The 27,554-nt window shown below is 42.0% G+C and overlaps 4 protein-coding genes across 12 annotated transcripts in view; 3 read left to right on the forward strand and 1 right to left on the reverse strand.

The window, feature by feature from the left end:
* The window catches only part of LOC116846673 (beta-galactosidase), a 140,962-nt gene that overhangs the window by 28,780 nt on the left and 84,628 nt on the right, over positions 1-27,554 (reverse strand). The window lies entirely within an intron of this gene.
* On the forward strand, positions 347-11,427 carry LOC116846675 (organic cation transporter protein-like). Of its 8 annotated transcripts, none has more exons than XR_004378557.1 (11): positions 536-1,100; positions 1,829-1,903; positions 5,399-5,721; positions 6,018-6,121; positions 6,234-6,388; positions 7,181-7,491; positions 7,967-8,279; positions 9,007-9,188; positions 9,279-9,401; positions 9,526-9,688; positions 9,783-9,803. XR_004378557.1 is itself a non-coding variant. In XM_032820837.1 (10 exons), the coding sequence occupies exons 2-10, from the start codon at positions 1,876-1,878 to the stop codon at positions 9,835-9,837; spliced, it is 1,608 nt and encodes a 535-aa protein (XP_032676728.1). In that variant the 5' UTR covers positions 347-529; positions 1,829-1,875; the 3' UTR covers positions 9,838-11,427. The 8 variants fall into 8 exon arrangements, 5 of the variants coding, with proteins under 5 accessions (XP_032676728.1, XP_032676727.1, XP_032676726.1 ...); XR_004378556.1 differs by having other exon boundaries at positions 9,540-9,688; XM_032820837.1 differs by lacking the exons at positions 536-1,100; positions 9,279-9,401 and adding an exon at positions 347-529 and having other exon boundaries at positions 9,552-9,688; positions 9,783-11,427.
* LOC116846677 (protein yellow-like) lies at positions 12,669-17,141 on the forward strand. Its single transcript, XM_032820840.1, has 6 exons — positions 12,669-12,840; positions 14,374-14,640; positions 14,822-15,021; positions 15,362-15,569; positions 15,699-16,034; positions 16,482-17,141. The coding sequence occupies exons 1-6, from the start codon at positions 12,684-12,686 to the stop codon at positions 16,730-16,732; spliced, it is 1,419 nt and encodes a 472-aa protein (XP_032676731.1). The 5' UTR covers positions 12,669-12,683; the 3' UTR covers positions 16,733-17,141.
* The window catches only part of LOC116846678 (inhibitory POU protein), a 57,303-nt gene continuing 55,910 nt past the window's right edge, over positions 26,162-27,554 (forward strand). For both annotated transcript variants that reach the window (XM_032820841.1, XM_032820842.1), the window contains exon 1: positions 26,162-26,734. In XM_032820841.1, coding sequence (XP_032676732.1) covers positions 26,576-26,734 — 159 coding nt within the window. In that variant the 5' untranslated portion in view covers positions 26,162-26,575. The remainder of the gene's footprint in view (positions 26,735-27,554) is intronic.

Raw genomic sequence — 27,554 nt, forward strand, 5'->3', positions numbered from 1 at the left:
CAATTTGTATTCGCGTACGTTAATACATCGTAATCATCAGGGAAGTAGGACGAGACCGGTGTGTAATGTCAACGTATCGGAAATGATTGCGAGCTTGCGCAAGACTCGAAAGGCTCGCGCGCAGCGTTAGAATAATTGAATCGTAACTGCTTAAGACAAGCGAACATACTGATCAAGCCATTTCTCCAACTAATATGCCGAGTCAACAAATTTACAGCAATTAAGCCACTTAATGTACACGTGGAAATGCTTCTGAATCATATGCAGTTCGACGTTCGAGCAAGCGTATATTTTTAAAGGACTGAGTTAATTGAGGTTAATGGAGAAAGCTACTGCGCGGTAGCGGCACATTTACATGTGCAATAGTCGAGCATGCGCAATCGGATGTGTGTTTCAAGATGAAATGTAGTGTACCCTCCCAAGAGTGGCAGAAGAGTTTTGAATATTCGACAGAATTAAGTGAACGTCGCAGGAAACGGGAGTGCCAAAGTGTCGAGTAGACGAGCAATCTTTCGGAAAGTTTTGATCTGTTCGTTAAATCCTTCCTCTAATTCTTTTTCAATCCTCTGGTTCACGTTCTTTCCTTCACCGTCTCTTTAATTTTATGGAACATAAACGTAATTAGTATCTCGGGTGATCAAGACTTAACCGCGATGGACAAGCATATTCTTCAACCAAGCCCGGTGTCGAGTGACTTGACTAGAATACTTCTCTTTGTTGCTCACGATCAACTGGCGCAGCTTCATGCCGCTGAGCTCGTTTTTCATCAGAAATTTTATTGCGAAAAAATTGAACTTGTATCTTAACGATCTTCATGGTCGGCCCATTCCTGGAAGACACCGTCTTCCACGGTCTTATTCATTGAATTGCAGGTTGCAGCAGGGCCCCTTCCCAGGTAAACGTTTTTCTGCAATCCTACGTACAAGCGCGTCTCGATGTGATGCTTGGCGCCGGCATCCCTCCTCTTGCAGTGCGGTGCGGTGGCCGTACAGCTCGGAGAATACTGTTCGAACACTCTTTACTCGTCACCGTCAGTTTCTGGCACGAGCTAAACGCGAGAGCGCGAACAAGTGCATTTTCCAGATCGTAACTCCTAACACGTATGTGACGTTACGCCAAAAAGCGAGATAGTCAAAGAGAAGGGAAGAGAGAGAGAGAGAGAGAGAGAGAGAGAGAGAGAGAGAGAGAGAGAGAAAGAGAGCGTGTTCGAGCTCACGATCCTTTAAAGTCGGCCGGATATCCGAGTTTCATTTCCGTAAGCGCGAACTGGGTAAATTCTCATTAATCAGTAGGCTACTTAACTCTTGAGACGAAGTTACAAGCTGTATTGTAGTGGCGACCAATTTCTACATTTTTAAAATGCGCGAATGAAAACACAAGTGTACTTGGCGAGATTGAACTTGGCAAGACGATATTTCGGAAAACAAAATTATCAGAGAAATTTGGAAAAAAGAGAGAATACTTCGCGTAACAGTGAAGTTTCGAGAGAATTATAGGAGTTTTAGTTTAGCCGTAACAGTGTGTTGTTTAGCATTAACTTCGAAGAAAAACAATACCAAGGACTTGTAAAAATAGAAACAAGTTGGTAAATAAAGACGAGCTCAGTGATATGAACTCGAACCGCCAATTGACCGTAAAAAGACAGTTGGAGAATATTTCAGTAAAATTTTAACTTAATTACGGTAAAGATGGTTGAAGATAGTGTTTGTGAATAATCTATTGCATTTATGTGACACTTCATTACATAAACACTCGTTTAACGCTGCGCGTTCGCGACTGATACGTTGTTCCTCGCCGTTACATTCCTTATCCGTCAATTGTATTGCAGATATCCGGACAGTGAGGAAAACTAAAACAGCGGAAGCAGGCAGTGATATGAAGAATACGAAAATCGACGAATATGGTATGTTTGACGTATATTACGGCGGCATGAGAGATCGCGACGATAATTAAGGCGGCGATTAAGACGATAAATAATGAATAACGGTGAATCGGATTTTGCTTCACCTGGGCGAACTTTTCAGTCGGGCCTCAACCGCGAGCATATGCAACGTGGAAATTCGGTAAGCCGCAACAAATGACGATCCGTCCCGGCGTTTCCGCGCTCGAAAACAATCGGCTGCAAATCCGTTAAAAATTCTCCTCTCAACATTCGATCCATTTGTTCCGCGGCGCGCGTGAGGGGTAACAATGTTGTCGGAGTACATCGCAGTGCCGAATAAAAGAGGTGCATGAAAGGCAAGACTGACCTTTTCGAGGCATCGCAGAAGAATGCCGATGTAAATTGGAGCGCCCGAGAGCCGAAGGTTGTCTTCTCGATGTCTCGAGGTTAGCCGAGCATTTTATGGTTCTCACGCACTGTCTAACATTTTTTCTCTTACGAACTGGTTTGATCGTCATTTACCGCGGTGAGTAGCGCGTATGCTCACTAGTGCTGTCAGGTATAACCCGGGTAGTAGTCGGCTATCCGGGCGCCCTCGCGGGTATTATTCGGGGTGACTAGGTAGTAAATAGTTAGGAGTACACAATGCATTCGTTCGTAGTTTGCTGTTGTTAGAAAAGCCTGGAAATGTCCAATTATTTCGTGCATTCATTGAATTAACTTTAGCCGCAAGTTGCTCATGTGCAGACGGCGTACAGACGCAAAATGAAGCTGTCTTCTCTCCGAGTTCACTGTCACTGATATGTTTACTGACACGACGAGAACAATGATACACGTATCTTATCGGTAAAGAAAGGGGGAGGAGGGAGGAAAGAAAGAGGAAACGGTCCTATTTCTACACTGACAAAGATCTCTCGATTATTAGGTCAAAAGCACGTTTGCTATTTGATGATTGTCAGGTCGAATGATCGCAGTTACTGTTGCAAGTCACTTCTACATCACACGTCACTCTAACAAACATACATTGCCTGAGATGCAAATCACATTTCTCCTCGTCTGTTTGGCTCAGGTTAGTTATCTCTACATGACAGAAGCGTTGAAACGCAGAGCGGTAAATTGAAAGTGACAAATCATTTGTTCCCATTTGTTGTTCCATGTCGACCAACGTTTCGTCTGTTGTGAGTATTAGTATTTTAATTAAATTAACAAATTGTTTTCCTTCGTCTCTCAGTGTAATTTATTCAAGTAAAGATACAGGCAAGACTCGCAAGATCCGGAGTACTTGGATAGTTGAAATTGACAGTGTTAATACTCACACCACGCATATGTCTGTTCAACCACTGGCGCGATCGGCCGATCATCGTTCACGCTCGCCGCCTCCCGTCAAATCGTCGTTTCGCGATCGAAAACTCGTCTCCTTGGTCGCGCGGTGAAATATTAGCAAGCCGACATGAAGTGTCGCGACGACGACCGTTGAGCCGACTTTCTCGGTTAATTTCAGCAAAAATAGGTCATAGGCGTGTTTGTGAGATTCTCGAGATACACATTTGTGAGTACATATTCGCGTTCGAGCGAACTGTATTTGCGCGGCTGATAATTTATGTGTGCGAGCACGAACTAATTGCCGGAAAATGATAACGTGCGCGAAAAGTTGCGTACCGAAAAAAATTACGCGCACGAATGCGAGCGCGTATCTAAGAAGGAGTCAGCAGGCGAGGAGTTTCCCGTTAGGCGAGGAAAACTGCGGTTTTCCTCATTCCCTATCAGAAAGAAAATTAAATCATCGATGGCTCGTTAGAGACCGTGATTTACAGATGAGTCATAAAAGAGCGAATAATTTCATCTGCTCAATACTAATAACTTATTAATATGCATGAGACAAGCGCTGCTTCGACTTTCATACTCTTCACGACAAGCTCCTCCTGCTCCCCGATAAAATTTACCTAAGCATCGAGGATTTACCTAAGCATCCTATTAATCTTTTCGATTTAACGCTAGAAGTAGGTAAGATCGAGTTTAGGTGACCTCAGGAGTTACTCATGTGTTTCTTTTTCTAGTATTTATCTCGAAAAAAACACAGTGGATACAAAATCGCGAAAATGGTCTTTTTAAAAAACATAGATATCTCTCCTTGAGTTTTGTTAAAATCGGAATAATTAATATTACAGTTAGAAAATAGAAAAAGAACTGACTCAGTAGTAACAAAGTAATTTTCGAGCTTCTCAAAATTTCGTATTAATATTCTCTATCATGAGTGAATAAACTTAAGCGACATGTAACTAGCTAGAATGAAAACTCTTTCAAGTGTATAATATACTGTTTCGAGTAATAAAATAAATTTTCATTCATAAAATAATTGAAGTCATATGGTAATACGAGATAAAATTGGCCCATAATTATGGATTGGCAAGTGGGCTGTGGAGACCTTTCGTAGAGATCTCGCAACTACTGCGAGAGAAAAATGTTTAATATTTGTAACTATCATATAGAGTACTAATCATATAGAGAAATAATTACTATAAATTATGGTCAAGACAATTATTTTTTAATCAATTGTATTATAATTTTAGTGATAATAACTTTATATGCGTGTTACTACTGTTATCTTTGTGTCAAATTTGGCCTCAACTATATTTTTTAATTGTTCCAACACAAAGATAGTAGTAGTAACATGCATATAGGATTATTTTCACTAAAATTATAGTACAATTGACTAAAAAAATGATTGTCTTGACCATAATTTATAATAATTATTTCTTTATATGATTATAGTTACAAATACCAAACATTTTTCTTTCAGTGTATAAGCAGGATACATATTTCATATATATATTTTTTTATACCCTCCGCTACTGAGCAACTAAGCCTGGTACCAGAGCATACTGAGAGAAAAATGTATGATATTTGGAACTATAATGGCATAGTAAAAAGATTATAGTTAGGATTATCTTTTTTATAGTAAATGTCACCATAATGTTTGTAATATTTACAATATAAGCATAATATAACTGATTCATGTAAAGGTTTTACTAAGAATTATAATTATTTGAAATAAAAAACATAGTAAGGTAGCAAATATTAAATGGTAAGAAAAATTAACTATTTTATATAGTCAATACAATTGAAATATTTGGAAAATATGGGTACATGTAATTATATTCTCAAAGCGTGCTTTACTATACACATAGTGTAATAAGATGATGACTATAAATGTGTGTTCATTCTGCTATATCTTCGTGTTTAGATGAACTATAAATATATGTTTGAGGCCAAAACAAACTATAAAATATAGTGAGATTATAGTTGTTCCAATTATTTTTTTCTCTCAGTGCAGATGATTGTTGCTGCATGTTTGTAGTTTGATTATTTTGGTTATTGTCACCGAAGGCGACATCGACAGACTAACGTCACGATCGACGAGAGACAGATAGACGGCGTACGCGGCAATAAATTTATATTTAATATAAATTTCTTGCGTACCCGGAGTAAAACACATACAGTCTCTTTAAATTGCAGCGGGCGTGAACGTTAAACGAGTTTCCAATGGTAAAGACGACCATGTCGACGGTGACGCAAATGTCGACGCCGTGCAGACCGCAATCGGCAATCTCGGCAGATGGCAAGTCACCGTCTGCCTGGCGATTTCCCTGGTCAAATTTCCGGTAGCCTGGCATCAATTGGCGATCGTCTTCATGGCGCCGCACCAGGATTATAATTGCACGGAGCCTGCCACCACGGACTCCAAAGACCAATGCACGGTCAACGTTAACGGCACATTAGTCGAGTGCACGGAGTGGAAATATGACCGAAGTGTCTTTTCCGAGACCATTATATCGCAGGTGAGCATGAAAGAGGCGACATCAAATCGTTAAACTGTTAATATGGACTAGTTGTCTAAAATGAAGGAAAAGAAGAATATCCAGGCGTTTTCACACATTCCCGCGGATCGTTCGTTACGTGTCGCGAGCTGTACTTACATTGCGGGGTAGTGCGATTAGAGAGAATTATTATTGCGTTTCATATTACCGCGAACTCTACGGCGCTATTGGCACTTCGCTGATAAAACAATCATACGCTATTATTATAAGAACAACGAAAACAATCGTTGTTATCGTAAAGGTTATTTTCGTTACAGTGGAATTTAGTCTGCGATCGGACGCACTACGCGAACATACAACAGTCTATTCTTATGTTCGGCGTGCTGCTCGGTAACATAATCTTCGGCAGTTTAGCGGATAGGCAAGTGCATCGGTCACGTCAGTTAAGCGCATGTACAATTGAGCTCGTGCAGCTATTAAAAAGCGACTACATGGAGAAGTAGGAGAGTAAGAAGTGCACGCGTAACTTGCAGGTACGGCAGGAAAGTACCGCTGATGATTTCCGTGGTTCTCCAACTGGTATCGGGGATTGGATGCGCCGTAGTGCCTTGGTTTCAAGCATTGTTGCTGATGAAACTATTGAGCGCCATGGCCACTGGAGGCACAATGGTCACTAGTTACGTTATTTGTGAGTCTACGATGAATTATGATAAATTGATATTTGAGTCTTTAGATCGATGCTATGGTGTGTAAGTGTGGGTAAAAGGCTACAGTAGATTATTTTACGTATAAGAGCAGACATTATTTCATAACGTCTCGCCAAAGAAATACGATCCTTTTCACGATATACTGTTGCTATTGATTGATTAGCATGATCAGCAATGTAATTGTCCCAATTATAGGTTGAATTTGATTTACTAAAAAAGTTCACATTATGTACTTTTTGAAAACAAGGGAAAATAATTTTTTTTTATATTCCTTAATTTTGTATTTTAAAATCCAACTCAAAAACGTATTAATATTTAAGAATTAATATTTAAGAAAAAATTTAGAATATCAATTATTTTACCGACTCCTTAAATTTATGAAGCTACTAATAGATTGTGCTACATGTATATACCATTATTCTGTATAGATAACAACGTGAATTGTGAACATTATTAATATAAATTTAGGTGTTGTATAGTCCGTGATATTTGCTGACCATTCATTATAATTAAGGCTCTCACCCTTAAATGTTTTTAATCATTTTTTTTATGATTTAGAATAATCTAATTTAAAATCCAGTTTTTTTTAACTACAATGTTAGTTGCTTATTTTTGTATCAATAGCTTGTTTTAAAATTCGATCGATAAATTTATATAAATATAATGAAAGTTATTCTCTCTAAGCATAAGTGAGCCATAATTAGGAGCGTTACCTTACTAATGAGTTTTTTCATTTATAAAGTGTATTGTTTTAACTGTGTATCTCTTTTTAGGCATGGAAATAGTGGGTACGAAATGGCGAGCCGCCATCACTGTTCTGTACCAATTTCCTTTTGCCTTAGGACATCTGTCGTTGGCGGGATTGGCGTTCTGGTTTCGACATTGGCAACAATTGCAGATCGCCATCACCCTTCCGTCCATTATTCTTTTAAGTTATTGGTGGTTAGCACCTGAATCGCCTAGGTGGTTATTAGCTATGGGAAGGCAGAAAGCGGCCTGCAAGATCTTGCAGAAGGCAGCCAGTATCAATAAAATGGAAAACGTGGACATTCCCGAAATGATAAGGAAACATTGCTTGCAGCAGGTGAGAAAAGCGCTCAACGATTATGTTCTGCCGAAAAAAATTTCGCTAAATTAAGTCTAATACTTCGATGTTAGTTAAGAAACTAATTACTTCAATTAGCCTATGCAAGAATGATTTAAATCACGAAATCATAATTTTTGCGTTTTTCTTGAACTACCAATTAGTAGTTCATACGTCTTTCTACATAAAACAAAAAAGATCCAAGCCTTATGTACGCCTAAATTAATTAAAAAACAGACTTAATTCTACTTGCGCCATTTTTTACTAGTTGCGTCTTCTTTACATATTTTTACAGTTTAAGCTTGTTAATGAATACCTTTCTTAAAAAATTGATTATATTCGATTTCTTAAAGGACTATCAAGAACTTCAATTTATTTATGTTTTTTAAATTGTCTATTAAATTTTTATGAGTTGAATTTTCCTTGTATAACTAATTGGTGCTACGACTAATTATAGTTCTGATATGCGTTACAGAATTTTAAGAAATCCATATTGGATCATAGAGCTTCGTTTGTGGATCTTTTTCGTACGCCGAACATGCGAATAAAATCTCTGTCGATTTTCTTCAACTGGACCGTTTGTGGAATGGGCTTGTTTGGCATGTCACAGTATATCGGCCAGGTCGGCGGCGATATTTTCATTAATTTCGCAGTATCCGGTGCTATACAGATTCCTGGAAACTTCGTCGCATGGTGGGCAATGAACAAATTAGGTCGACGAGTCACTCTGATTTGCAGCAACTCTACAGCCGGCGTGGCCTGTCTGTTCTTGATCATCGTATCACACGGTAAGAGACCATTGCGTTATGTAACGTAAACAGTCGTTATTACATCGAAACACGACGGTGGGTCGAAATTTCACGCAGCGTCACGATTTATTGGGTTGTGTAATATTTGAGAGATTGCCTCCCCCGCCGCTCATTATCCACGAATGATTTCGCGAACAAAACTATCGGGTCGTGTAATGAGCAATTTCGAACTTTTCGTATGTTAATGAAACGATTGTACTTTTATGTTGTTATAATTTTATGAAGCAATATATGCGAAGGCTGTAGTAAGGTTACAGTACGCATAGGTTAAAACATTATTTCATTAAATAATAATGACATAAAAACGAAACTGTTTAATTTTTTGCCTGAATAATCCAAAATTACACTGAAAGAAAAAATATCTAAAGAATAAAAAATATTGATTCAGCGAGTATTAATAACAAAAATTCCCTTAAATCTAAATTTTTTTATTCGAATAGAATAAACAGTTGTTTTAGAATAAATAGTTGAAAAAAGTTAAAGAGAAATATATATATTTTTATTTGAAGAATATTGAATATATTAGAGCAATAAATACGTTATTAGTACTTATCGAAAAAATAATGTTTATTTTTTAGATATTTCTTCTCTCAGTGTAACTCAACGATTTCGCTCGCGAAATTATTCTCGCGCCGGTGGACAATGAGCGAGCGGGAGAGGGGGCGATCTTTCAAAAAGACGCATGGTCGATACGTTTTCGTTGTAGATATCGCCTGGTTAAGATTGCTGTTGGCATGCTGCGGTATCGTCGGTATAGCGGTATCGTTCACGACAGTCTACCTTTTCTCCGGAGAACTGTTCCCCACAGTCGTGAGGAACATCGGAGTCGGCACGAGCAGCATGTGCGCCAGACTAGGTTCCATCGTGGCGCCGTTCGTGGTGTCTTTGGTAAGTTTTCGCATTAATCGACTGTCGCTTATACACTCGCGAAACTTAGAGACCGGGTAATGTTGTTCTGACTTTTGCTCACGTATACAGGCTGAAGTCGGGCCCGTCGTGTGATGTCGCGTGAACAGGTTGCTTATCACTATTGATTGTTTCTCGCTAAGAATCGAAGGAACGTCTCATCGCCACTGGAGGATCGGCGATTCTCTTTTCTAGGTTGCATTTCAAAACATCTTTTTTGAGGAAAATTTTACTCTTAAATCTATAGTTTATATTACATATACTATGGACTTAAGAGTAAAATTTTCTTCGGAAAGGACGTTTTGGAATGCAAACCTAGATTGTTAATTTCAGACATAATTTCAGAGCGGCATCAAAGCGTGGCTACCGCCGACCGTGTTCGGCGTCTTGCCGTTAATTGGCGCCGCGCTGTGTCTGTTATTGCCCGAAACTGCAGGATGCACACTGCCAGAGACGCTTCAGGACGGAGAGGAGTTCGGAAAGTGAGTGAAAGCCCGCGCGCCGGTTTCGTAAATTTAGATGCATGCATTCGAATATACTCCGAATTATGAAACGCATCGATCTCCTTGTGCGCAGGAAGTGTAAGGCGAAAGGGACATATGTGGATGCCGAAGCGGAAGCAGCATTCTGAGGCGAAGCTGCCACGACGAAGCTTTTTAGCCTTATTCCCTAGCAGTCACAAACTATAAACTATAACTAAGTGACGCAAGTGCTATCATTAGCTAACATAAAGCGAGCGACGTTTGTTGTTTGATCTCGCACACAATTAAGCAATTTTATTTATTATATCATTTCCATAATATACGTTAAAAAGACAGGGACTAATATCATCTTTTTACGTTCGCGTTTCTCATAATACCATGATTCACAAATGTGACATTTAGAGAAGTAATATTTTTAAATAAAGATGAAAAGTCATGTGCTGGTATTTTTTGAGAAATACAAGCACGTTTAGAAAGTATTAATAAAAAAAAAAAAATCGAAAATATCTTTAGAAAAGATATTTTTTATACTGCCAAGTAACGAATATACTATTTTGTAAGATTTTATTGGATACGTATAAATAGAATATCTTTTTGTAAGAAAAGTATTTTTCTTCTTAATTGACAAACATGACACATTTGACACGATCCAACAAACCAACTTTTACATAAACTGTCTTATTTGCATTATATTTTGCAAATTGTATTTTGGAAATTGTATTCGGTCTGCCACGTTGCATATCTGACTGAGTGGTCAGATGTTAAATATATTTTTAGAGCTGACGAGATATATTTTTTAGCGAATAAGGTGGTTCGTTCCTCGCAGTTTTTTGCAAATAAATCTTTGCATATCTTGTTATATCGTAGATGTACAATTCTCAGAAACGTTTATGTTTGTCTGTAACTGCTGGTACAATCTGGCATTGCTAAGGCTGCGAGGTGACTCCATCATTGAACTGTGTGAGCAAGCCGTTAATAGATAATTTACGATTGTCACGTTGCGCCAATCGTGTCTATGATTTGCTTATCCGGGAACTAAAAATAGTCTTTAGGCAATATAGACAATCGGAGAATTATCCACAATAAAGTAATTAACATTACCAACGCGTGCGCATAAACACACACATACACACTTAATATTGTAATCTTATGTAAAGGCTCGCTTCATATGAGCTTGTACCGCGATTGAAGAAATGAGTGACTCATGATTGCTGACAATGAAGGGGATTAGATAACAGCTGATTGATGTTGTGATAAATACAGTATAACGTGCATCTTCGCGATTTTTTTCTCAATTCTGACATGGAAACCCATAATACGAGTTTTTAATGTGTCAAAATTTGGACTAAAGTAAAGAGGACGTGTGTAAGAAATATATATATATCAATATAATTGTAATCAGTAAAAAGAGCGATATCTGTCGGATTAAGCGGATGATATAGGGTAGAACAGGCGGCGCTGGAGAAAGAAAGAAGGTGATCGTCGAAAGAGTGTGAGTGTAGCAGAATTTTGTCAAGATGACACGTAGGCAGAAAATAAGTCCCGCGCGTTATTAAGTAACGGTGTTAATTGGAAGAAGAGGTTGAGTTTGTCGTTCGTAGAGTTCGATTAAGACCGATATACGTATATTTCGGTTCAGGGACAGTGAGTAGCAATTTAGCGGTTGAGTGGGGTGTGCACTGTACACGTGGCTACACTCTTGTGTAGTTAAGAACAATAAACTGTTATTTTTGTTGTGACATAGACCATACCCATTTAATACCTTACAACGTGTATATTTTTTTACAAATCTTTTAACCCTAGATTACTAAGCTATTGTAAAGATTATGACAGATCGACGATTTGTAGAAATCATAGGTTGAAGCGTCTCACCCCCGTCTACCTTCCTATATGTTCTCGTCAGTATGCCACGCGGTGTCACTGTGATCACAGTGTGTTTCGGCGCGGAGTTGTAGTGATGGCGTTGTGAAAAATACGATAGTTTAGCAATAGTGGTACTTTTGAGTCACAATAAGTGTACTTTTATTTTTTATGTTTTTTGTGTTTATTGCAGCATCATTCTCACAAAATTATTTTATATTGTTTATATTTAGTGTCTTTATCATATTAACTTAATAAAAACAGTCAGAAGCCATTATGACATATATTTTATGTAAAAAAATTTTTTATTTTAAAGTCGTATTTATTACGAATGTTTAGTAATAACGTTATTTATAGGATAGTTTATATCGTTAATAACGCGTTATCTATACACTGAATATCATTTTTAATACATGGTGTTCGTAATGTTTTATAATGCGCGATAACGATGCCGAGAATAAGCATTTGATAAGTAAAACAATAAACTATCGCTATATATTGTGGGTTTTCTTGTGAGAGAGCTTTCGCGGAAACATTCATGCGTTCTTTTTATTCAAATGCTTACTCGACGTTTTACAAATGATTTAAGTGATGTCTAACAAGATACGTCACACTACGACGAAATTTTTATATAACAAAGTTTTCACACAGAAAACGATTGAAATGTGAAAAGAAAGCGATTGTTCACACGATGGTTTACATACGTGTATTAATAGACAAGATGTACGTTACTGCTATTATGTTTAAGCGCAATTATTCAACGAATAGACGTGTGTACGATTGTCATGCATCGCAGGCTATATTGAAAGCACTTCCGCAAACCGAGAGAACTTCCGCAAACCGTTCCAGACTTCACAGTACTAATGAAGCTATATACCTGCTATTGTTACCGTTTGTCGAAAAATGACATGAAATTCGCCATAACATATTTTACGAAATTTTCTGGAATATTTTGTGTGAAAAATCAGTTATGGCTTACGCGTATTTACATTGTTCAGACTTCGACGTTTGGATGTCCGTTATTTTTTTGTTTTTAAAAATCTAAGGCATATCAATTATTATTATCAAATATCTCGTGTGTGACCACGTAGGTACCGCATGTGGACTTTTTTTCTGTTGGTGGTGTTTCGCGTGAATGTTTTATCCGATACCGGATTTGCATGATTTTGATCACAGACACACCGACACATACTTGGAAGGATGTATCGTGTATAAAAGCCCGCAACACGGTGTGTTATATCGTCATTCAGTTTTGTACCGTCCTGGAACAGGCCATTCTACCAGTTTAAACAGTGAGTGTTTCACACACTAATCTTGAATTAAGATCTTCTCCTTGCGTATATTTGGAGCAATGGGAATTTGCCCTTGTGAATTAAAGCTCGAACCTCGAGACTTTCTCCGCATTAATATTTATACAGTGGAAGTAATAATTATTAATACTTGCTTGGTATATAGCATTTGTTAAAGAACTTGTGTTAAAAGATTAGAAACTAACATCATATAAATATAATTATTGAACAATGTCATATTTACAGCAATTAATGACTTTAACTTACGTCCTTAGACATGGGTGTCATTTATTTTCTTTATTGTTGTGAACTATTGCATCGAGAAAATCGAAGTGATCGTTATAATTAATATAAATATTCAGTGATTGCATAATTCCGGTTACGTTACGTTGGACACAAGAAATAGACTTTGTATGACCTTCAATGTGATGGTATTTTTTCCTAAAATGCAATTTCCTCGGTGTCGTTTGGTAACTAAACGATATAAAAAGTTAGAAGAAATATAATTAATTTTATGAGCATAATAACTAGCGCAAATATTTCTTAGAACTTGGCAATTTGTGTTCAAACGTGCGGGAAGCAAGAAACGTTTTCTCTCTCTCTCTCTCTCTCTCTCTCTCTCTCTCTCTCTTTCTTCGAGAGCTTAAGAAGATTAGATTTAAAAATGTAAGCGAAGTATTTCCGCGTATTTGCCGGAAAATCTGTAAAAATCATCTGCATATTTCTATATTAATAATAGAAATAATTCTCTCGAGACCGGCTAATATCTCTTAATATTAATAAAAAAATAATAAAAAAATAGTTAAATAATTCAGCTCGATTGCATTCAAAATTTAGAGTATTCTTTTTATATCCAAATATACAATGGAAATATAATTAGCAACATAAACTGGCACAATAGCAACAAGGATTTTTCAATCACTAATGTCGACATGCATCATGATTGTTGATTACTCAAAAAAACTTCAATAATATATCAATCATGATTCAAAAACGTTTGTAGCATAAAATATAAAATTATGCATGAAAAGGGAAGTAATATTTAATATATCTTTGTCGTTTTGTCAACATATACACAAACACAATCAGCAATTGTGATGTACGAATATGTAATCATGAATGTGTCGCGTGTGACTGAAAAATTTTAGTTACTTCTATATCATTAGACATTTAGGCCATGTTAAAGTGTATTATATGTTTTCTTGTTTCGTTTTCATGATTGGTTCATGGCTATCTTTGTTGAATATTTGTATAATTTTTAGACCGTAAAATTAGAGGGGTCTTGCTTAATCGTTTGGAAACACAGTACTAGCGTGTATAATGAAGAATCATTTACCCACTTCTATAATATAGTACCAAGTTCAAATAGCTTTTATATGATAATTTTCGTCGAATATTTTTTCAATTTCAATGGTTGGTTACAAGTGTCTGTGTTATGTGTAATATTTTATGTTATAACATTTTGCAGTATAGAATTGTGATGACAACCGTCATCGTAACCGTTCATAACCAAGAATATCGATTTTCGTCTTACAGATATGTTCTACTTACTCCAGTTACTGGCATGTCTGACCGTGGCAAGTGGCCACACCTTCGACACCGTTTACTCGTGGAAGCAGGTCGAATACAAACTCCCAAATGGCATCATCCAAAACGGGTTCATAGCATCCGGCGATTATATCCCGGAGAATAACATGCCATTGGGTTTGGCCGTTTGGCACAAAAAAATGTTTGTCACTGTGCCGCGTTGGAAAAAAGGCGTTTTAGCTACCTTGGCCAGCTTCTCGTTGAACGACAACTCGTGTAAGCAACATAAATAATTCATGGGAAAATATCGTTGAAAATTTTCCATTTTAACGAGACTTGTAACGTGTATGTTAGAAAACGGGTATTATGTCGGAGATGAATATCTCTGAGGGATCTCTCGGGAATGCGAGTTTGTCTCATCATCAGTATATAATTTCTAATTATATTTAATTCATAGCCAGCCCGACCTTGGAACCATACCCCGATCTGAAGACTAACGACATCCATTCGCCCGATGGCCTCGTGAGCATCTTCCGTGTTAGAATCGATGCCTGCGATCGCATGTGGGGCCTCGATACAGGAGTGGACGATATTCTAGGGGATGCGAAAGTTGTGCGACCGATGAGGCTCATCGTGATCGACTTGAAAACAAATATGGTATCGTCTCGAACTTTACGCACGACCACCTTTGTGACTGCATAGTCGCCAGTTTTCTGCCGGTTCGCGCATTGACAGAAGAAATGGTTAATTTAACAAGAATTATAGTTACTTTTAGCCTCAACTGTATTGTTTGGTTGTTCCAACATGAGAAAATGGTAGTAGTGACATGCATATGAGGTTGCTATCACTAACATTATGGTAGAATTCGATAGAAAAAGATGTTTTTCTTCACTATGATTTACAGTAATTATTTCTCTATGTGATTATAGTTACAAGCACATTTTTTTCAGTGCAAACTCGTTAAGATCATTGGCGCAATTATATGCACCTGTTGCAGATTATCCGCAAATATACTCTGAAGAACACGGACGTGAAGCCCGATACTTTCATCGCTGACCTCGTGGTCGACGTGCCACCTGGACAGTGCGACAAAGCGTACGCGTACATGAGCGACTTGACCGAATATGGGATAGTGGTGTACAGCTGGGAGAAGAATGACTCCTGGCGTATTAATCATCACTTCTTCCACTTCGACCCGCTGCATAGTAATGTCGATTTTAAGAATAGAAGTTCGATAATAGTGCCGCCTAGTGCTTTCGCGGTTCGAGTCAAATTTCCTTCCACTAAAATCGTTTCGTTGTTTCACACATTCCGACTTCGCGATTTGTTGACAGGTGATTACAATATCAGCGGCTACAACTTCCAGTGGTCCGACGGTATCTTTGGACTGTCTCTGTCGCCGATCCGTTCGGATGGTTATAGAACGCTTTACTTTCACGCGATGTCCGGCATCACGGAGTTCTCTGTGTCCACGGACGTCCTGCAGGACGACACGCTGAAGAAGTCTGACGAGTACCACAATTTCCATGTTGTTGGTAACAAAGGGCCGCTGACTCAAGGGCCGTCCTCCGTCATCGACCCGGAAACGTGTATTGACTATTTCACTCAGGTGAACAGAAACGGCATTGCATGCTGGGATACCAAAACCGAATTAACTCCGGAAACATTCAGTAAGTATTACGCGATCAAGTATTCATGAGCTTCGCTCGTATGCTGCTGCACCTGGTTAGCGGGCGAAATCATTTATTGCCCTTTTGTGGCATTATATATTTCGAAAATACTCAATTAGCACTGCGGATGTTCAATAAGTTGCTAAAAGCCCGTGTCATTCACATCATTCGACCGAATGCAATTACAACGTCGCAGCGCTTCATAAAGATGTAGTTCGTGAATCTCATCAGAGATGTCTCTGAAGTGCACTTTTATGCAAATATTATCAAGTAATAATACTTGCGATTTCTTCTTGTTAGTTATGATTCGTTAAATATAATTCTTCGGCGTATTTAGCAACGATCAAAAGTACCGCAGTCAAGTTAAGTGAGCAACGAATAATTCAGATGCGACTGCGTGGTTCGTGAGTTCGCAATTAACGCATCACGCATGATTATCCTTTGCAGAATTGGTGGCGCAGAACAACCAGACGTTGGTATTCCCTCAAGACCTGGCTGTCGACAATATGTCTCGAAAGATATACGTTCTTTCGAATAATTTGCCGAGATTCATCCACGACCGCTACAATTCGTCCGAGCCGAACTTCTTCATTACCTCGGCCGATCTCGACAAATTGGCGTTCATGTGCGAACGCGATCCGATGTCAATGAAGCCGAGCCAGCAAGACTACATGATATTTCCCGACTCCTCTTACTAACAAGATAGGAAACGATGCAACGCACGGAGAAAACTAAAAGATTTCACTGCCGCAGCTAATTGTGATTTGCTGATGATGTGTCTGTTACAGTAATTAAATATTCGCTGCTGCAAAATCAAAAGTTTGTTACTGTTGCTGCTACATCGGTCTCATAACTAAATATATATCTACTGATAGCTATGCTTTTAGATATCCACATGTTACAACGAGATTTAGACTACTACATTAAGATTCTTGCAACGAAATTTCTTCTGTCCGAGCAAAGCATACATTATAGATTGTGTTTCACAATTGCAATAATGAAGGCATATCAACGTTCTCTTCTCTCTCTTTCTCTCTCTTTCTTTCTCTCTTCTAAGTATTTTATATTATAGCTTGGAAATATAACAATAAATATGCTTGCATTTTCCCAAAACAAGCTGTACTTCCTCTCGTCTCCGCCAAAAGCATAAACGAAACGCAGACAAACCGGGCAGATGAGATAAATAATGAAGCCGACCGGGGGTCGTTTGAGGATCGATTGTCCGGGAGAATTAGAACGGAACGCCGGCAGTTAGAAGCAGCATATTTTTGGCCGCGGACGGCGGATATCGCGAAATTGAAATTTCGTCGCGTCGCCATTTCAAAATAGCCGTCAGCTGTGTCTCCGGTTAGTCAATCCCTTGATAATTCAAGGAACTTTTAACTGCAACCTTTATAACTCCCGCGGTAGCTTCCGCCTTTCCTGTCTCTCTCCCGCCCCGCCGCCTCCGTCAGACCCATCCTAGGAGCACTACTTTCTTCCGCCCCCTTTACGACTGGTCTACTCTCTCTTTACGGAGCTGTACATCTTAAATAATTGATTCTAACGTAGTTGCCGGTGTTTTTATAACTGTTTTACCGCCCGCTCTCGCCGCCGTGATATACATTATTTAGCCGTCGGTTTTTAAAGTTAAGTCCCCGGGTGTGGAGGTGCGAAAAGACCGAAGGCCTATTCAGGCCGCGTCTGCAGAATTAAAATGTATGCCAGCTGGCGGCGGCGGCGCGCTACCGACATTCAATTAAATTGCCGGATTTCGCGCGGCGCCATTAACGTTGGCAGCGGCGCGCGGGTAATCTTTTAGCGGAGTAAGAATGGCAATTGCGGACCCGCGTCCTCCACTTTTAATACGGTCCTCGTCGGACTATAAAGAGGCCCGTTCGCGATCAGTCGGATCCTGCTGCGCAATAAGGGAAACTTCGCGCTGAGTCAGTATCTCGGTTAATCGTACGTCGCGCGTAAAGGAAAAAAATACTTGAGAATTTATTGGCTGGACATAAAGGTTATTTTGTGAAAATCAATTTTGTTTCATAGAAATAAATTTCATATCCAACACGAAAAAAAAAACATTATGATTGGTCTACACATAAATCTGGCTTTGCCATGCAAATTCGATAGTAAAATATGGAACAACTAATTATGTGGTCGCTGCGATCACGTAGCTATTGCTGAGTGCTGCTGAGCTTACTGCTGTTGCAACGGTGATTATATCTCTGGTTGCTTCAACCAGAGTGTATCCATACTGAAAAAAAAAACTTAAAATTTATTTGTGGGGTATAAAGTTTATTTCTGTGTTAAAGTGTAAAATTTCTTTCTCTGTGGATAAACTTTATATATCTCACATCAATTTTCAAGTACTTTTTCTCAGTGCATGGTAAACGTCATCCCAAGTGATTTCTGGTTGTCACAAACAGATTACGCACAACTAGATTGATATCAAAGTAACTGAGTCATAATCAACTACACATATTACTATCACCCAAAGACAACTATGCTACCTACGACTAAATATTTCTGGTTATGTGCACTATACCCTTTTTTTCATGCACAAATAAATTTTCAAGTATTTCTTTCTCAATACATAAGATAAAACCTGCCTGGATACTAATAACATTAATACCTAACTCTGGTCATTCTGATCGCTTTGTTTTTATACAAATATGAGTATTTATACCTTCAACGTAGAATCTATGTATATATTCAACATATGCGTACATGTATTCCATACCGAAAGTTTAAATATTCGTACTTAAGGACCAAAACAATAAGAACGTTCAAGAAAGTTAGGTGCCGTGTTATTAGTGTCCAGGCATTCGGATACTTTTAACTTATGCATGATACAATCTCTTCCTGTTCTTCCTTCCCCTCCCTTCATTTTTCTTTTCTTTAAGTCAAAAATGTATATTCTCGGCGTAACTCTGGCTTCCTAAAAACTCACCCGGTAATGCGTCAGTTTTTCACGCTTATGACATTTTTTACCAAGTAACGCTCTTATGTGAATCAGTCATAAGTCACGTGGAGCCATACCGCGGTCGATTCACGTAGTCATCTGTATAAACAATACATATACATCCCGTCGCACATTTCACAGCCACTCGTATCCGAGGAGGCTCGTTTCCACGTGCCGGCGAATTTCTGTTCCGGCTCTCAAATATTCACGATTTGTCAACTCCCCTCAATTATTCATCTCCCGCAGGTATCTTTGTTATCTCGCCGATAAGCCGAAAGATGAAGGACGAATGGATATTCCGAGGAGAGGAGCCCGCCGTTCGCTTCGTGCTCGCGCCCCGCCATCCCCGTTCTGCCGAAGAACGAAGGTGTAGAATGCAGAATGCAACGTCGTGCTCTTGCAGAAAGCACTTTGACACAGCCCCACGGGTACATTACTAGGATTGCCGCCACCAATTGAACTCCCCCGGCTCGCCCGGAGACCCTGGCTCGAATCCCTTATGTCTGCAAACACAGCCGCCCGAGGCGACACCGCCGTTCAAACACTCAATCGCTCGATTCACAACGCTGAAGTAACTTGAAATTCTCCATTGTTAACGTTATTTGACTTATCCGCGCGTTGCCGGCGCTGATCTCCATAATAGGTATTACCGTGAAAGGATTCGTACGCCGGCATTGTTCGGCCGAATTTTACGAGAGCTATGATTAAGGCCCACCCTTGCGGCGTTCGTGCGTGCGTGCGTGCGTGCATGTGCGAGTGACCTGCAGGATATCATCGGGGAGTGGCACGGGAAAATTTGTTAACGGGACACGCGGATTCGCGAATTTAAAGACCCGTCCGGCGTGTTTCCCAGCGAGAGCGCGAGTCCCTTCCGTTTCTCGCGGGAAAATAACACGCGTCCACGTGGGACACGCGGGACCAACGAGGAGGATCGAGCGGCTGGAGGTGTCGAGAATTCATGGGCGCGCGAAAATAATCGCAAAATTTGACGATCACGCGATCCTCGCGCCCGTGAGGGAAGTTAAATTTACTCGGAGCCATCCGCGTGAATGCGGCCGGCTTTCTCCGAGTAAATTTAACTTCTCGCATTCGCGCGCGCGGAAACACCCCCGCATACGACCGATTACACGTCATCGAAATCCACGATCCCGGGCGCCTCAGGTAGCGATCGTCGGACAGATATATCCGCTAATACACGGCTTCTCGCGCCCATAGTACCACTTTATACGACCGAAATTCCCAGTAAGATGCAGGAGGACACCGGCAGGGCGGGGAGGAATTCGTAATACAGAGGGCCGCTCTACGACCCCGTTGGGAGGAATTCCGGGGTACGTTTTAAATTGCTGCATCCCCAACCTTCTTGTTTATGTATGCTACCGTGTTTCTTATTCTTGTGCGGCAGCGAAGGAGAGCGCGCCCCCCCTAACTTTATGTGCACAGTGCCGACATAAGTATGCAATCTATGCGTCGGTGTGGCCGGGCGCGGGTGTGTACGTGGACCGTGTGTGTGCGCCATCGCCCGTGTAGTTGTGCGTACGTGTATGCGAAAGCGGCGCGGCTGTATCCCGAAGAAAACCACACACGCGTAAGGTCGCGCGCGTACATGTATGTGTATTGTATGGCGAAACGTGGCCCTATGTTTTCTCTCGCCATGTATTTGGACTCCCCACGATCCGCGCGTTTCCTCCCGTGGATTCTTTTCGTGTTTCGAACAGCCAGACTCTTCCTTCGTATTTCCACCCTCGGCATCGCCGCCACCGCCACCGCCACCGCCACCGCCGCCGCCACCGCCACCACCTCCAACGCCGCTGCCGCCACCGTCTCTCTGGCGCACACTCTTTCGCGTTCCTATCTCTCCGCCACAATTGCTGTAATCTACGATCTAGGATGGTGGATTTAACCGTGGATCTCAGCCACGGTGATTTGTAAAGTTTTTAATATTGTAGGGATCGAAGAGACCGAACGGAAAATATTACCTCGGGAACGCGACGATTGTGGGATAATTAATGGCAGAGGGCTCGACCTATCCTCGTGGACGGAGCAGTTTAATATAATTAAACGAAATGAATAAATAAAATTCCATCCGTCATATCTCTGTCGCGTCACGGTAGTTTTTGCCCTCATTTTTCTCGAATTCTCGAGTTTGACAATTTGCAACCAAAACAGGTAAAAGCACACATTCTCTGGAAGTTCCTATTGTTTTGATCATTAAGTATGCTGAAACTTTCAACAGAGAATATACGTATACATTCAATACATGTATTTTATGTTGGAAGTTTAAATGTTCGTATTTATAAACCAAAACCAAGAATATCTAAAACTACATAAAGTAGAAATATCAATGGCTTAATATATACTTAATCTTGGACACTTTTGCTGTTTCGGTTTCTAAGTACGAATGTTGAAACTTTCAACACAGAATGTATACCTTCAGTGAATTTAAAGACCAAAACAACCAGGATGCCCAGAATTAAATAGAATGTCCGGGTAACTTTACTTTTTACACTTATCACGCTCGCTATTGTAACGCTGAATTTTTTATGATAAAAGTTTCTCAGCACTTACTGAAGTAATCGTTCGATCATTAATCTCTGAAATTTTCCGAAACGCATACCTACGATATAGAACGACTGTATTGTCCGGCAAGAATTGCCAGATGCAGTTATTAAAAAGTCTACTTTAAATCTCGGTACAAAACGCGATTACACGCCCGAAATATTAATCAAGCTGTTATTACGCCTGGCAAAAATATATATACGTATATAGCAACGTATTGTGCGCAAATGCGTATGTTAACCATTAAGCGGACGCGGTGTTGTACGCCGAGTACATCATTTCTGTGTTTTTATGCATAACTAACACAGCAACATTTTTCTCGTAATTAATTTGTTCCTTTTTTCTTTTTCTCTTTTTTTTTTCATTACGATACTTCGCCACTCATCCCTGATGTATATCGATAACCGGCGCAGACATCTGGCTCTTTCTCTTTTTTTCTCTTTCTTTCTCTTTCTCTCTCTCTCTCTGTCTCTGTCTGTCTGTCTGTACCATCTCAGCATCGTCAGAAAACAATTTTTCCCCGAGTTCCTTCGGTATATGGAATGGCCGAGCGCGCGCGCGCGTGCTCGCCGGGCGAATTGTGCGTCTCGCTACGAATATCCGGCGTTATACGAACAAACAACGTAAGCACGGCACGGCAAATGGAGAGATAGAGACGTAGTGCTAGGCGTAGGTTTTGATGGTAGCCGGTGCGGCGATGTGGTAGGTATGTGGTAGGTTAGGGCGGCCGGTTGGTCGCGCGGTGTGCGGGGGACGGTTTGGATATCTTGTCGAGGATAGGCTGCCGGTGCAAGTAGGTTTAATATTTGATACCGCGGGCTGGTCATCCTGCCGAGGCGATAACACAGGCCCCGCGGGAACCTTCCGCCCAACATCCCTCGGAAAACGACTGCCGCCAAACTCGCAGTGTCCCTCCGCCCTACCTGCCTTGCCTGCCCACGATTCTCCCGTCCGCATCCTCCGGTGTTTCCGACATCCGTTCCACCTCTTACCGTCCTGGCTCTGTCCTTCCTATTTTCCCTATAACAGGGTTGGCCTCGGGATGCATCGCCGCGATACACTGCGGGGGAGGGAGGAGGGGAAGGGGGAGGAAGTGCGGCGGTAGCGTTGACCTGGACCGCGCGTTTTCATCCTTCCGCCTTCCGCGACGCCGGCCACGCGAGGATTATCGCGAGAATCGATCCGCCGAAATAACGGATATTACTAACCGACGGGACGGATCAATTGCAGCGGCTCGTGTCGTGGCGGACAGATTGAGTCCGAGGCGGGACTGTGGTGCGCGCGTTCGCTTTGGGTTTTCCATAGACATAATTGCGAATCCGCGCCTCTCTCCTCGACTATATTTCCGCTTGACGCCACGTCGACGTCGTATTAATAAGGGATCGTAACAAAGTGGGCTGTCATTCCTTTCTCTTTTTCTTCTTTTTTTTTTTTCAACGACGATCAGGGAGCTAAATAAGCCATAGGATGTGATGTATTATGTATATGGAAGAAAGGGTCAATCCTTGCACGGGTCAGTTTCATTGGCATTGGCGGAGGATCATATATAGCACGAAACGGCTTTATTCGTTTATTCGATCGACCGAAATCTCGAAGCCTTGCGGGACTAACAGAGGGGACTCGGGTTATACGGAGGGTCCATGGTACGTTAAAAATTTACTATAAAATAGCTCACACAAGTCTGCACTTTACCGCGGTGATTTGGTTGTTCAAATTTCTGCGTATGACATATGATCGTTAAACAAAATTTTCCAATCAATATTAAAGGCGAGCGTACCAACACACTTTGCGATTATCCACAGCGACGGGGTGATTTAACTATGCGACGCGTATACGACAATAACTGCGTACACGACAATAACTACGTTCCTTCTGTCGCGAGAGCCGCGCACTTCCGTTGTCGCGTCTTCCCTCGCGGATTTTCGAGCGGATATTCGATCGTCGCGAAAAGCAGGAAAGTAGCAGCAAAAACATCGACGTATTAAAATGTAAAGTAAATGGCGCTCATACCCTTTTGTTCCTTTTAATTACAGTTTCAAGTACAACACATGTGAGCCTCAAGGCTGCTTTAATGACAGTGTAATGCTTGTGCGTGACTTGAATATTTCGAAGGGCTGGGCGAATTGAACGGAATGTATAATTATAATGCCAACTGCATACGCGCGGGATACCTATTTTTAACGTAATTAGTACGTTGTTGCGCGTATTACGGTTTGCAGCGTTGTTCTCCACGCTCGTCGCCATAAGCGCTCGTGCGGAGCCGTAACATTGATTTCGAAGATGGGGCGAATTTCTCTGTACAAGTCCCAATATTTTATCGCCAAACCATCCATACAGTATCTGTCATATCATTAGCATCGCGTTAACTCGATGAAACTCAATGCCTAAGTGGTATAAGTAAGAATCGATGAAATATCGTGTATCCTTTCATGCGTGGTAACAGTATTTCTGCTTTAAATATATATATATATATACGTATATACATGTGCCGATAATATTAAATAATGTTTCCCTTGTACTGCTAGAAACGTTATAATTCTCTGTACACGTGTAGATCATTACTAAATTATTATATGGATTGGTATTTATTGATGTGTTATCCTCTCCTTCATAGTGTGCTCTAATGATGCGCTGCACTAGACGCATTAATAATGACAGTGGAAGACTCGTAAACAATATCATTCGCTCAAAGAGTAACAGTTCGAGCATTTTTACTTCTCGTGCAAGAATTATCAAATATACGTAAGGAACGTGTGCTCTAAGGACGCGTTGATTAACCTGCCAATGTTACGAACGTTGGATTAATGAGAGCATCGATCATACTTAAAGCTAAAGTGTCATCGTGTTAACATTTCCAACAGATTTCGTACGCACGCGATGATCACGACCTGAACGTTGATTACGTCTATCGCTCATCTTCAGCGACAGATAACGTCAGATTCGAGGCGAGTCTTTTTCGCGAGATACAAAGTCACCGCGCAAGATCGCGATAAGTGGCGTTACCAATTCGTCAGCAACGAAGGCGCCGTGACAGCGGCTTTTGCTTGAGCTCACGGGGGTGCGATGTACGATACGAGAAGTAAGTAAAACGAAAGCACCGGCTGTTCCCGGAGTGACGCGCGCGCGACGGCGAGACACACGGGGATGAAGTTCGAACGACCCCGCAGTGATGGTGGAGAAATAGATTGAGATGAAGACCAACAGGCGCCAAAAGAGCGCGCGTAAGCGCGCTCGCAAAGGCAAGGTAGGAAGGACGGGTGAGAAAAAAAGACAGAGAGAGAGAGAGAGAGAGGGAGGGAAGGGGAGAGAGAGAGAGAGAGAAGAAGAGGAAAAGAGCGACGGGGATTCATTATCCCGAGGAGAAAGATCGTGCGAGAAGCGTGCAGCACGTGCACAAGTATTTATACGTCGCTAAGACGCAACGATAACGCGGCTTACGACATTTGCGTATGACCGAGAGCGCGCGAGGGTGGGTGGGAACAAGTAAAATAGCTGATATTCGCTATGGAGGAGAAAGACGCGCCGGAAGAGGCTATAGAGATCTACGTCGCGAGACAGAGACGGTAAAAGAGAGGGAGATAGACCTAGTTGAACTAGAGATATAGAGAGAGGGTGTAAAGAGGATCGAGCGCGCGCGAGGGCGGCGGGCGAAGGTAGACGTAGAAGGGTGAAGGGATCCAGACACACACACATACACACAAACACACGCAGTCTCACGAAGGACGGGGGGGTACATAGGAACTTCTACACACCCACACAAGCTCGCTCGGGGAAGGATGGACAAACGGGTGGTCGCGGTTAGCGACACCCATGCGAGGCCTGAAAGCAAGGGCAAAGATGGCCGACGTGCATGAGATTAGAGGCGCAAGCGTGACCGCGCAAAGCTCCGCCCCTGTACGGCGAAGCTCTCCGTTCCGCTGGCTGTCGACTCACCCCGTAGCGAACGAACCCTCTCGTCGTGGGCGCGCGCCACGCTGCCGCATCGTCCAGGATCACCAACCCCCGCTGCACCCCCACTTGCGCGCGCTCTCGTTCTCCCTCTCTCCCCCTTCTCTCTCCCTCTCTTTCTCTCTCTCTCTCTCTCTTTCTCTCTCGTTGATCGGACACCACTCCCGCCATCCCCCTGGAAGAGTTCATCCGCGGAGCGCTCCTCACCGGCCAGTCAGCGCCAAAAAGTGCAGAGCTTCGGGACAAGAGTCCGCGTACTGCCCCGCGCGAGCCACCCCTTGCGTATGGCAGGAGCGAGCCGGTATTTCTTCCCTTTCCCTCTGCCAGTGTCACCCGTAAACCGAGTGCCTCGTGGGACACGAATCTGGTGACTTGGTCTAGCTCGCAGGATCGTCTTCTCGATCTGCCGAGTCAACCCGGCCCTCTGTTCGGCCGCGCGCGGAACGTTCAGCCGTAGGTGTAGGACGCCGGTGAAACTGTGCAGTGTGCAATCGATTCCGATATCATTTGCGGATTGGAAGGTGCCGCGAGTACGCGATCGAGTACGCGAAACGTTGTTGCTCGTCGCGCGCTATACACCCCCATAAGTGTGTGTGCGCGCGCGCTCGACGTCGTTCTGTGGACTGTTGACGGTTCACGCGAACGATGTTCAATCGGTAACTCTGACGCTCGACGACGGATCGAGGATGCGGGACCGCGGGTCTTCAGCGTCCGTCGCTGTGCTGATAAACTGACTTCGTGGCCCGGACTTGACAGACAGTGTACGCCTGTGTGGGTGCCACTACATATCGAGGTGATCCACGCGGATCGTCGCGGTCTTACCCCGACGTTCGGCCTGGACGTGCGCGACTTTGCTACCACCGACTCTACTTGTCCCCCCTGTGGCACGTCCGCGGTGAACGGTGAACACACTTTGAATCGCTGCTACTGTCTACCAGGACACACGGGTTCAGTCACACAGATGCGAACACGGCCCGGAAGCAAAGGGCGCAGCGGTCGCTGCTGGTACCTCGCTTACCGTTCCGTCTGAGGCTGCCCGATCCGAGAGCTGTTGCGGACCTAAGTCGGGATAGGCTTCGCGGCTCGCACGATGATGTACTCACCGGACAAGATGATGGGGAGCAAGGGGCTCCACGGGACGCCGATCGCCGCCCCGGGCTGCTTCCCCTCGGGGAGGTATTCGCCGCCGCCTTATCGCGCCGCGCCGGATCCGATGCCGCCGCCGAGACGATGCATGCCCAACACCACGGTGAGTGATGCCACATTATCCCCTACGACGCCGCTTCATCGGGGCCCGTCGTATCGCTCGATATCCCGAGAATAGCCGTTGTTGAATCCCACGAGAGACCCTACGCGATCTACCCCGAGAGACTGTGAGACCTTAGGATTTTTGGCTGCGCTTGTATACGTTGCGACGGTGTGTTCGACGTTAGTAGAATTTGTTCTTCGCTTCTGTCCAGCGATTTCATTCTCCTCCCTCCCTCGAAACCTTCTACGCGTGTCACGCCAGCAAGGATGAGAATGTGTCGCCGAATTTAAGGCTTTATTTTAAACGAGCAGCTCTCACAGCGGCCAATATTCAAGGATAGGTGATAGGTTTTGCGAACTGTGAGTTGGCATTGTTATCTAACGCGATTGGCATGATATAACATCCTGGACATAACATGAGTTGCCAATGAAACAGTAGATATTAATTATTAGACATTACTTGGCTGAAAAAAAAATCTTTAGTTTCTCAGTGATTATATATTCCACAACATGTTCAATATTCCAGTGTGTATACGAATACGTAGGACCTAGCTACCAGTTCTATTCGCATCGATTGTATATCCTGCCTTTCCGGTAAACTAGACTAGGCGACTCGAATTATACCAATAGGCCGTAGTTATGCAAAAACGACCCAATCCACAAAATTATAATTTTTAATTTTTTCTTTTTTTCTACCAATGGATAGTCCATGTCTTTCAATATAAAATAAAAAAAGATTAGAGCCTTATGGGCGTCAAAAATTAATTAAAGAAACAGTTTTTCTTTTCTGCACTATTTTCTACTAATTGCGTCTTTTTTAA

Source organism: Odontomachus brunneus, unplaced genomic scaffold (assembly GCF_010583005.1).
Source record: "Odontomachus brunneus isolate Ranch 3 - 2012 unplaced genomic scaffold, Obru_v1 Obru_scaffold_066, whole genome shotgun sequence".
NCBI classification, from domain to species: Eukaryota; Metazoa; Arthropoda; class Insecta; order Hymenoptera; family Formicidae; genus Odontomachus; species Odontomachus brunneus.